Source organism: Populus trichocarpa, chromosome 6 (genome assembly GCF_000002775.5).
Source record: "Populus trichocarpa isolate Nisqually-1 chromosome 6, P.trichocarpa_v4.1, whole genome shotgun sequence".
Taxonomy (NCBI): domain Eukaryota; kingdom Viridiplantae; phylum Streptophyta; class Magnoliopsida; order Malpighiales; family Salicaceae; genus Populus; species Populus trichocarpa.
In genome coordinates, this window is record NC_037290.2 from 21,262,743 (window position 1) to 21,274,178 (window position 11,436).

The following is an 11,436-nucleotide window of genomic DNA, read 5'->3' on the forward strand; positions in this document are numbered from 1 at the left end:
AATTCCACTGCCTTTGTAAATGCGACACGGTTCCTTGTAGATATTCTCATATTTTGTTGTTTCTTACCCTTTTTGTCAACAAATATATTAGAAGCTATTATGTCCATACTTGGGTCAGGAATACTAGGGGGTACCATCACATATCCTAGCAAGCAAAGCTTTTTTTAGATTCTACCACCAATTTATGTATAGGTATTTCCAACTAAACCATGAAAAGAAATTTTTTATTATTGTTGTCGTTTGAACGACAAGAACAGGATTTAAACTGAAAACCTTCGAACCAATCATCCATTAAAGAGAAGCTCTAACATGCATAAAAATGAAATCTCTGTGTGGAATATGATGAAGCACAGCCAGTTTCTTTTTGAATATAGCTGTATAAGAACCTCAAATAGTCCATGCTTAATATATAACAAATAGCCTAAACTTCTGACTGTTTATTCTTTCTCAGTGAGTCTCACGGTCACCAGTCAAAAAGCTTCTCTCTTTGTTGGCCTAAAAAGACATACAAAGCGCACCAAATAATTTGAACAACAAAGCATACGGCAATACTATAAAAGGAGAGTTTGAATGAAAGAAAGGAATATATATAGTTGCTTAGAACACACCCTAGCTAGCTTATAACTCTTTCTATCCCTCGCCAATAACAGTTAACTTTGTTTTAAATAAAGGATGATAAGTGTAACGAAAGCCATTCAGAACTGTTTACTTCTTGCTAAATCTATATACGTTTTGGGCAAACCAAAAGAAGTTTGTCAAAGTGAAAGTTAGGGCGATATCTTTTCTCTTCTTTCACCATCGAAACCTTTAATTCTTGAGGGAACACATTGCATTAGAGACCCTTATACTTGCTTCTTTTCTCTTTTGCTTAAAGTAAAGCACTCTCTCATAAAGCATATATTAATAAAAGTAAAATATGGCATTATCTACTCAAAAGGGTCGCTCATTTTATGCTTTTAAGCTTCAAATAAGCATCTTTGGAGTAATACGTGGCCATGTGGATGAAAGCAATATCCAAGGCAGGGAACAGAACTCCGAGAGAGAGATGGAGAGCATAGTTATTAGTTTTTTTTTCTTTCTTTCTACTGGGCGGCCAGACTTTAAAGGTTCATGGAGAAAAAGTTGCTCTAATTTTGACATGACAGCCTTGTTAATGTAAAGGTGATGGAATTACGTACCGCACACTCCTTTTCCTAAAAGTTTGCATTATCTTATGTTTATATTACGTAGTCTTACTTTATGCTTAGCATCTGCCATATATATTTATATATATCAACAACTAGCTAATGATGTTTCATTAACTTGGAAAGCCCGGCATGATGAAGATTTAGTTTCGTAGTTTAGCCTAAATCCAATGCACTAGATTGAAGCCAATGGTGTAGGTTTTCTTGCTATATATTAATCAATGGTTTGCTCTCGATAGGTAGTTTCGCCCAAGCTTCTGTACTTTTTATATCATAATCTCGAGCAAATGAGGGGAAGCTTTGATTCATTACCGGTCATGTAGAGGATGGCTAGCTAGGGAGATCCTAACTGTAATTTGCGTTACATAATATTAATGCTATTTTTATGGAAGACGGGGATTTTATTAATCACCTGACGGCTGGGTTTGAATTTTATCAATAATAAAGCTAGCTATTTATAGCATTTGAATCATAATCGGCCCTGAAACTTATTACCCTGGTTGAGTTTAATGGACTATGTTTCACAATTCTATGGAAGAGTTACTTGGTAGGAGCTTCTAGCTGGGTTTGAAAGTGCCGTCCAAATAATTAAAAGATGGTATTAATTCTTTGCAATCCGCAGCCACATCATAGTATTTCACATCCCAGCTCCAATATTACACTTACAATATGCTCCCTCTCTCATCTTCTAATGCATTTCAACATCCTACCCTTTGATCACAAGCACGCAAATGCCAAAATTTCTTGAGATTGAAACTACTTCCTACCTCATGAGGTTCTTAGACATTATTTGGTAAATTATATACCGAGGAATAACCCCGTGACATGGATACAGTCTACTGTCCACTTCTAGTAATGTCACCAAACCAATTCTACGCATATACATGTATACTTGAGATAAATGCACAGGAAGGGGTCAGGAGTACTGGCAAACTGGGCCCAGTACCGTGCTAAACTATTTGACTTCTTGGAAATACCTGTCAAACTAAAATCCAAATGATCCCGATAAATTTTGCACTGGTTAATTGTCAACAAGCACAGTTCACGCATGATCACAATATTCATGGAAGCAGATATATATATATATATATAGTGGGGGGGGGGGGGGGGGGGGATGTACGAATGCAAACGTATGCCAATGATAGACAAAGTATGCGCTAGTAGAAACAGAGATCAATGACTATGTTAATGAGTACAAAAAATTATAAATTCAAGCAAAAATTAACTATTTTGGAGGAAATAAAAGCAGAACGCAAGAACTCACATTAATCAGGTGGCCCCTATATTCTTTTTAACAAACAAAGAACAGAAGACTCTGAAGCTTCGGCTCTAATAGTTACACAGAAGAGTATTGTACATTATTGCTATCCAGATCATCCATGTATAGTCAAACGACAAAGGAAAAATGAAAGAAATAAAAGAAAGAAGGAGAGATTGTTAGTTTAACCTGTCTTCTACAATCTCTCACACTAGAGCTCGCCCATCTTGACGATTTGAAGACCCTCCACCATAATCATTCTGAAAAAGAGGACCAAGTGCGTTCCTAACAGAGGATCTCTGCTTACTAGTCTCCTCAAGTATTGCCAATCGAGCAGTGCCACAAGCTTTTGCATTTGGGAAACCGATTGTCCATCGCCCATCTGCAACTTGAATGAATTCCTTTGTGTTGTAGCTTCTATTTTTACCCCCATTTATTCTGGGTTCAAACTCTCTTATCCTGAGATGCAGCCATGTGGGCTGATCCTCGTCTATCTTTGGCTGTCAGGTAGGGAAAAAAGTCACAGCAGTATATATTGTTGATAACAGAGAAATTAAAACCAGTAACCAGATTAACTTGCTCAGAAGTTAAAAATCTTAAAACAGGCAAAATGCAGAAGTTAATAATGGAAACATAAACATGGCACAAAAAGGAGAATAACTGACACATAGGTAAAGATGGTAAGAGACTATCAAGGAGATGTCAGGAAATAAATAATGATGCTTTTCAGAGTATAGAAAATAAGTACTCAGAGGAAGCTTGCCTCAACTACTATCAAGGAGCTGATGATATCCTAATTTCAACCCCAACTCATTCAAAACTTATTGCAAATAACTTCAAGGTTTTGATTCTCCTTGTCAAAACTTGTATCTCCTTCCCTAAGTCCAAGTCATAAACCTCACAAAAACCAGTTTCCCTGATGTAAATTGGTTGTTAACACGCAAGAAAAGCTTTGTATCTCCATCGTTCATGTACATTTGGCATCTCCCTTAAACTCTTGAAATGTAAATTTTAACACCTAACAATATAAATGGTTTATATTCAGGAAATTTCTATGTAAAGAAATGCAAAATTAAATCCATAGGTTAAGCCTAAGTTAGAGACCATATATAATAATCTACATGTGTTTTATTGCAAAACATGCACAATTAGAAATTGAAAAATGTTTGTAGATTAATGGAAGAGCTTCGGATGATACTGAGATTTAAGAAAGTACAAAAGATCTTGTACACTTTCTAGAAAAGTGTATTTTAACACCATTTAACTCTCTGATACAAGAAGCATGACCAAGAAGAGATAGCTCTTTCCAGAACCCAACTAACATCATGACAACTGCCTGTGTCAAATTTCAGAAAAAAGCTAGTAAAGTGTTTACATCTTGCTTATCCTGCATTCAATTTGTCACTGATTTACTCTTAAAGAGTGGCATCACTCCAGTCCACTGAAATTTTAATCGTTATGAAGGCAGTCTAGACAAATAATCTAAATGAAATTTGCTCAACAATGAGACAAGTATTTGCCAAATCCAATCGAGAAGGCCAACACCAGCCTTGGTTGGCAACAGTGCAAAGCAATTTCATTGATTAGTCTAATCATACCAAGTTCTAAACATCCATGCAAGGTTCATTATCATCGCAGCAATATTTTGCCCTGCAGAACTAAAGTTTGACAGTGTCTGGACTTACACTCAATCCTGCCAATGGAGCAATGGCAATTACAACCCCTCTTTGACTGCGGAAGGGATGTTTCTCCACAAGAAGCAATTTCCCAGATATTCCCCTTGCCACAGGTATCAGGTAAATATCTCTGATTCCTGCATTTGAGAAGGCAATCCTGCAAGGGATTCCTGAGCCTGCAAATGTTTCACAAGTGAAAAAATGAAGACATGTTGGAGAATATGTTGAATGGGGAGTGGAAGGTTAATGACTCCCAACCTAAGGAAACCTCCGACCCAAAGCTAGCAGATGAAAGACCTGAAGCTAGGTTCTTCGCAGAATCGAAGGGAAGGACCACTATGGAGTCCAGTGAGGACTTCTCGAGAAACTCTCCTTTGGAAATAAAAGCCTTCAACTGAAGATGCAGAATGAAGACCTGCACGTATTATTGTTATGTGGTCTCCAACATCACAGAAAATTTAATGTTAAATGTACAGTTATGAGGAAATGTAAACAGATTCCCAATGTTTGCAAAATGTCAAAAAGGGCTCAATAGGCAAACGGAAAGCAAAAGGTAGCAAAAAAAGCAAAAGATGTTTGTGGTAGAGATTTTTCTCTCGCAAAACTGTTGAGTAGACAAAAACTGAACTGAAGCCAAACATAAAAGCATTTAAGTTCAGAAATCTAGAGTAAAAGCAGAGGAAAACATGCTAAACACATGGCTAAAACATAATGTTCTAGCTCTGAACTTGAAGAGGCTGCACGAAAGATTCCCAAGAACATGAAGAAAGGTTGCAATGCAGCATCTCTTGCCAAGAATTTGATAAGAATAAATGGTAAAAACCTTCACTACATCCACCATTCTTTGCCAAGCTACATGGGAAGAGGTTGCATCACCTGCAATGTGTAATTACTTTATTTTCCCTTTAAGCATGGGATAGAACTAAATATAAATGAAAATTTTCAATCAAACCAAAGAGAAAAGGTTTTACCATCAGCGATCTGGCAGATTGTGAACTCTAGAAGGAAAAGTGGGTCTTTAGATTGTGATGATTCCTCAAGAGCTGTATAGATCATCAAAATAGATCAAATGAGTTCCACCAAAATAGACTATCACATCCCATAAGAGCCCTGCTGTATGAAGCAGCTCTTGTCCCTTGTCAAATTAACATACAGCTACCTGTTTTACAGCTTGCCCATTCATTTCTCAACACATCCATGATATGATCAAACCAGCATCCATCAAGTTCTTTCTCGACACATATGCAGGACCGCTCATATGAGGTCTGTTAATGAGAACTAGAAGATATAAAATTTTAGAAAGTTTGAGACATGATTATAAAGAAACTCCAAGAAACACTTACTCTAAGTTCAGAGGATATTACCCTTTCAATAAGCACACAAATAAATTCAAGAATGGATAACAGTAAACGAGGATACTACACTGCTATGTATTTGAGGTAATTCAGTCTTCTTACATTAAATAGATGGAAATTGTGTTCATCAAGCCTGATTCCTTGAAAAACCAGTAGCTTTCGCAAGAACCATCCAGTATGCCACTTTATTTGCACAGTGGTTGGTGGTTCGCTTGCTAAAACATTCAATAATGCATTTAAAATCTGAAGAATTTGAAACAAAAAAAAAACAACAATAATAATAAGATAGCAATGATGGTAAGTTCATGATGAAAATGAAAGTCAAAAGGCACCAAGCTATAATGATTAGTTATTAATCAGGTGGAGAGCACACAAAGGGAAGTGTTGAGCATAGAGCATACATTTTATTCAGGCCTAAAATGGAAGTTTTAAGGAAACACTACGTTGGAAATATACCTGAGGCATAAACTTCACAAGTATACTTTCCTCCATTACCTGTGGAGATGAGATGTATTAATTCTAAAAGTGATTTTTTTCAATAATATAGATTAAAGACTAGAGAAACTGTTGACAACTGGTCATGTTAATTTAATGATCTCTCTTTTTCTCAATGAATTATTAAATTCATTGGTTAAACATTGCTGTTGGTATCAGACCTCAATGCCAGCTTCCATATTTCTAGTAATTTATGTGATGAGGAGCTGTTCTTCCTGTCTCAGAAGCCAAAAAAAAATTCATCACATCCAAAATGTTTTTCAAGGATGCATAGAGTCAAATGGTGGCTGGGAGAAATATGAACACATTACAGTAAGTCAAATACCCAGGTAGATGTAAGTGTTTGATTGGATAGCAAGACAGAAAGCATGAAAGTTTCACTGAACCCTAAAAGCACAAAGCCAGCTACACTCACTGGAACTGAATGTTTAATATAGACATGCCCAAAAAACAATGGCGCTACAGAATTCGTGTAGCAAACCACTTTATCTAGTCGGGAACTCAAGTTGTGATCTCAAGTACTCCCCCATCCCACACGCACATGACTACAGCACACACAAATGACACACCTCTGCTGCACTGGTTACTGTGCATGGTGATCATGCATCGCTAGACGAAAAGAAACAATTTTTCAAATATCTAAATACAAATTAGTTGAAGAGAGGGAAGGTTGAAGAAACAGAACAGAAATCAAAGGGGACCACATATGTGCATCTCTAGTACCAGAAAGAACATAAAAAAGATCCATTTTTGTTGATATTTACCATACCATGCTGCATTGCACTTAGGCTAACCATTGAAGCCAGTAAATCCTCAAGATCTGAGAGGACAACAGAATAGCAGAAAGACAAATAAACAATGATGTTGATCCATTATGCTCTATCTTTAGTCCGCATAATTTAAGAAGCAGAAAATATAAGATACCTTTACTTTCTGCTAAAGTAAGTAATAAAAACAGAGACGCAAGTGAGAGGCTGTGATTGTCAGACAAAATAAAATCCAGTATTCTGCCTCTGCAATTGGAAAATTTTTGTGGTGAGTACAAAGGAACACATGATTGCAAAGATCATAAAACAGAACAAAAATTATTTCATCTAGTTGTCAAACATAGCTCGTGAATCCAACATGCCTTAGACATCATATCCAGCTACATGAGCAGCCTAAATTTCCAGGTATCATGCTGTACAATGTCTTATATCCAACAGCTAAAATCTAGCCAAAATTCCATTAAGTTTAGTCTCAAGTAGGATCAGCCAGGATTCAATGATCCCATTGAAAGTTATCAAGTGCAAGAGAACATAGGTAATTGGAACCTACACTTGGTATAAAACAGCTCTCCCTTAGCTATACAAAATTCTCTCTTATTTGCATCAGTGAAGCAAAATCCATATAATGTTACTTCTGTAAACCTTTGTGGTCATATGGTATCATCAACAGAGAAGCTTACAAGATGATAGAGATGATACATACTCTGGCAAATGCCTGTGAAGAGGGCTCCCATTGACACTTTCAGCACCTTCAGACTCGGTAGAACATGATGATTTTTCCATATCATTAAAATTACTGAAAAAAGCACTGCTCAAACACGCTTCCCGAGCTTCTCTCACACTTAAGGACATATAAGGGTATAGAAGAACTCCAGCCACATAGTTAACAATACTTTTTCCACCAATGACTTGAATAAGACAAGAAACTATATACAGAGAAGTGATTGGAGATAGATTTGAACCCTAAAACAAAAACAATGTGTTACTTACTTGATGCACAAAAGCTTCAAAAGAAAAGTTACAATGCATAAGATTACAATGCGATGATTTGGGTTCTTATAGTTCAATAGGTAGCTGGTTCTACTGGAGATAGAAGGTAAATGAGAAAAGACAGTCAAGATTCTGAGTACACATGAAGGCAAAGCTAAGTACCACAACCAGTCAGACTATCAGTGAAACAGAGAGAGGAACATGAAAGAGTGAACCAAAAAAAGGATGCAATGGAGATGTGCACATGTGGAAGTTCTTTCTAAGAGACTTTAGCCTCAACATTCATTGCAGTAATGCAGATGACAAATAATGAGAAAGACTGTGCAAGTGTTCCTTGCCTAAGGTATTTTCATCAGACTGCAAATCTGAAAGCACATTTGAGCATGCTTTCTGATGAATTGCAGGCTTAAAGAAACACAAGCATGCAAACATAGACTGACACACAAGAAAACATGATCTTAAAAGATATCAGAAATTGTTTGATAAAATTCAAAAAAAAAATAGTCCTAAGGAATTAAGAGGAAAGACATCTTACATCACTCTGCCTTGAATGAAGCAAAGGATGCAATATGGGAATGAGAAGCAAGTTGAGAACATTCTGCGTGACCACTTTACTCAGACGAGATTCACCAACACAAAGAATATCCTTTAAGTAGTACAGATCATCAACAATTCTATCAGTTTTTAAAAGTAGTTCCTTTCTTCTTTGATTAACACCCATCTCCCTACATAAAAGGGAAACATTCTTCATATAGATAGTTCTAAACAGCTAACAGAGTAGGATTGTTCAAATGATATAATATTCCTGAGAAATTGAGGGAACATACTCTAAAGCATGGACAAGGTTGTCTAGATGGGTACATTGCTCTTTCAAGTTATGAATCAAATCTGAGAAGTAACTTGAAACTGGAGGAGTTGTTATGAACTGATAAACCATATCATCACTAACTGCAAAATCAAAAGAGTAATGTTGCAAGCTATCGATGACCTATTCAACATTCATAAGGAAACAAAGAAAATAATAAAATACCATTATATATATTGAGAGTCAATGCACGTATAGCAGTCTGAATCATCTTTTCCCCGTGCTGAGCAAATTTAAGAGCCTCGCTGTATAGGGGGAAAGAGACAACAGCATCCTGCAGTAGGATAAATACATAATAGATAGACTTAGGTCAGGCCTCGCAAAAAGTAAATCTTATTGGTACAAAAACACAGAAAAAACACAATAATGTTGAATGCATGCAAGCAAGAGTGCTGGAAAAACTGATAGTAGCTCCAATACATTCTGGTTCCAATTAAAATGTGCATGTGCATGTTTGAACCCCTGCTCTTCTGCTAAGTGAATTCAGCCCATGGACCTGGGTCTATCATTTATTTATTATGACAAAGGGGGAAAAATGAATCATAAACCTTCAATTTAATCAAAATGATGACCCCTGATATTTCATAGAACATCAGATCAACCACACACAGCATCCTTATCTGACAAGTATATAACAAAGGGGACTGGGAAGCGAAACTATTTTAGCTGTAGTTTAATTAAACCAATTTTCTAATTTGATTTCATTAGCATAACATTACACAAAGGGAACTTATGAAAGACTTTGACCTCTAAATTTTTTTTCTCAAGTCTTCATAAAGAAACAAATATGTGCTTGATAACACTATGGCTGTGTGGAAGCATTCCACTCATAACTCAGAGGCTGTAGAAACAAATAATGCAAGAAAATAGAAAGAATAGGTGGCGAACTTTTACCCCATGAACCTTTACAAGAAGGCAAAGAGTGTCTCCATTTATTTTGTTGCTCACTGATCTGATTTAATAAAATAATTTCAAAAATAGGTCACGGAAAGGGGTTAGAAAAAATGTACCACCATTTTTATTGATAAATTCAAACCACAGAGAACCAATACTTAAGAAAATGCCAATGAAAGTCACAATGTTAAAGAGGTTGTGTGTGTGTGTGTGAGAGAGAGAGAGAGAGGGAGAGATTCACAACCTTAGGAAAGATATATAATACTGAGCTAGATCTCCACCATCAAATTTGTACGGATGTGTTATAATATTGTTGACATAGTCATTGCTTAAACAGTAGTCTGCATTACAGAATTACCAAATGAATCACTAAACTTGTTTCAGCAATAAGGAAGAAAATTCAAGCCTGTTCTCCATCATTGAAATGAATACATGAAACATAAAAAAACACAGTGAGGAGGGATGGGCAAATAATTATGTCATGTGCTACACATTCTAGAAATACAAAATGAATGAGAATTAGCTCTTACAGATTGCATATTCGCTATCCATGTTTTGAATCATTATACTTAGATACTGAAGTAACGGTGCCTCAATTCTTGAATTTTTACTAATTTTTAGTACACGAACAAACTCTGCCAAAACCTGGTGTTCCATAAAACACCTGCAGAAACCAGAAAAAGTAACTCTTGAATATCACCAAAATCAAACACGATACAGAAAAGGATGTGTCCAAGAATTTCGTACTCAAAAATCTGTGAATCTTGTCTGTCGCCATATGTAACTATCTCTACTATAGACTGCAGGAGATCCACAACTAATTCCTGGAAGTGAAAAACAAGAATGACAAGTTGATGTTAAGAGAAGGATTTCAAGGATTACACAAAACTATCTCCGAGAATCAGGAGGAGCTATTAGCACTCTATCCAGTGTTAACGGCAGTCAACTTCTCCCTCTATAAAAGTGCAGTGTATCAAGCTGAGTGATAACAGCTCCAACCTAGAAATTACACAGAGGAAGTTGGATTTTACTCACCCTGTTGTGCATATCTACAACTTTGATCTTCTGCAATTCATTAATTACATGTCTACATTCAAAAACATATTCAAATATCAATAACAAATTGACAACAAGTAGAAACTATGGGAATAAGGGCATCCTCAGGAAATAACAAATGAAGCAGTCATGTCATCGTAAGTTCTAAAATCAAAAACCCCTTTCAGTTTTTCTACACCAAAAAAAAAAAACGCACACAAACACACACTATAGATGACCACCCAACAAAATAACTAAATTCTCCGGTTTGCCTAGAAATTATATAAAAAAAAATTCTTATACAATTAATAAACACAATCATAGACTAAAACCCTAAATTATGAGGATGATAAAAAGGAACTCGTAATAACAAAAACATTACAGCATTTCCAAATTGGCCACATAAAATTGAAATTAAACTGAATAAAACAAGAAGAGTTACTTGAAGTATTGCAGAGAGAAGCGATCGATGGATCGCCAAAGCGAACGCCACATTGTGAAGGATCAAACTGGGCGATTCAAGAAAATGAAATTTTGGTAGATCTAGGCAGTTAGATTTTTGAGAGTGGAATTGATGGTTTTCGGCACCAGCTATTCTGGCTGGGCTTTTACTTCGGTTTGTCCGTTTGGTGACAACCACCTTTCAACGTTGTGTTACTTGTTAGTGTTAACGAATTTCTTTTTAGCCCCTTTTGTTTAGAGCAGTAGTACGTTTAAAATATTTTTTATTTTTTATTTAAAAATACGTTTAAATAATTTTTTAATTTTTAAAAATTTATTTTTATATCACATAAATTCTGAAAACATAAAAAAAAAATTAAGCAAAAAAAATTTATTTTTACAAAAACATTTTCCAACAATAAAAACAAACAGCGTGTTAATGAAAAGTAGTTTCATGAACTATTTTCCACACTTTT

At 35.8% G+C, this 11,436-nt stretch overlaps 1 protein-coding gene across 4 annotated transcripts; it reads right to left on the minus strand.

Annotated features, from left to right (window-relative positions):
* Nucleotides 1-2,444: 2,444 nt before the first annotated feature.
* On the minus strand, nucleotides 2,445-11,179 carry LOC7466002 (protein TRANSPARENT TESTA 9). Of its 4 annotated transcripts, none has more exons than XM_024603846.2 (20): nucleotides 10,962-11,179; nucleotides 10,520-10,571; nucleotides 10,232-10,308; nucleotides 10,015-10,148; nucleotides 9,729-9,825; nucleotides 9,485-9,542; nucleotides 8,756-8,864; nucleotides 8,553-8,673; nucleotides 8,261-8,450; nucleotides 7,439-7,698; nucleotides 6,893-6,981; nucleotides 6,733-6,788; nucleotides 5,930-5,968; nucleotides 5,576-5,716; nucleotides 5,278-5,383; nucleotides 5,090-5,161; nucleotides 4,942-4,994; nucleotides 4,377-4,533; nucleotides 4,128-4,294; nucleotides 2,445-3,460 (listed from the first exon to the last, which is right to left on the minus strand). In XM_024603846.2, exons 1-20 carry the CDS (start codon nucleotides 11,012-11,014, stop codon nucleotides 3,410-3,412), a joined length of 2,082 nt encoding a protein of 693 aa, XP_024459614.1. In that variant the 5' UTR covers nucleotides 11,015-11,179; the 3' UTR covers nucleotides 2,445-3,409. The 4 variants fall into 4 exon arrangements, with proteins under 4 accessions (XP_024459614.1, XP_024459613.1, XP_024459612.1 ...); XM_024603845.2 differs by having other exon boundaries at nucleotides 2,445-2,942; nucleotides 4,416-4,533; nucleotides 10,962-11,178; XM_024603844.2 differs by having other exon boundaries at nucleotides 2,445-2,942; nucleotides 4,942-4,970; nucleotides 10,962-11,177.
* Between the last annotated feature and the right edge of the window lie 257 nt (nucleotides 11,180-11,436).

Bases quoted from the DNA above. Each gene is read 5' to 3' on its own strand.
- LOC7466002 (XM_024603843.2), bottom strand. From the start codon at position 11,014: ATGTGGCGTTCGCTTTGGCGATCCATCGATCGCTTCTCTCTGCAATAC. The intron at 8,865-9,484 runs GTAAAAGTTCGC...ATCCTACTGCAG, and splicing joins TTCTTGTAAAGGTTCATGGG to GATGCTGTTGTCTCTTTCCC. The intron at 7,699-8,260 runs GTAAGATGTCTT...TTTTTGTTTTAG, and splicing joins TTCATTCAAGGCAGAGTGAT to GGTTCAAATCTATCTCCAAT.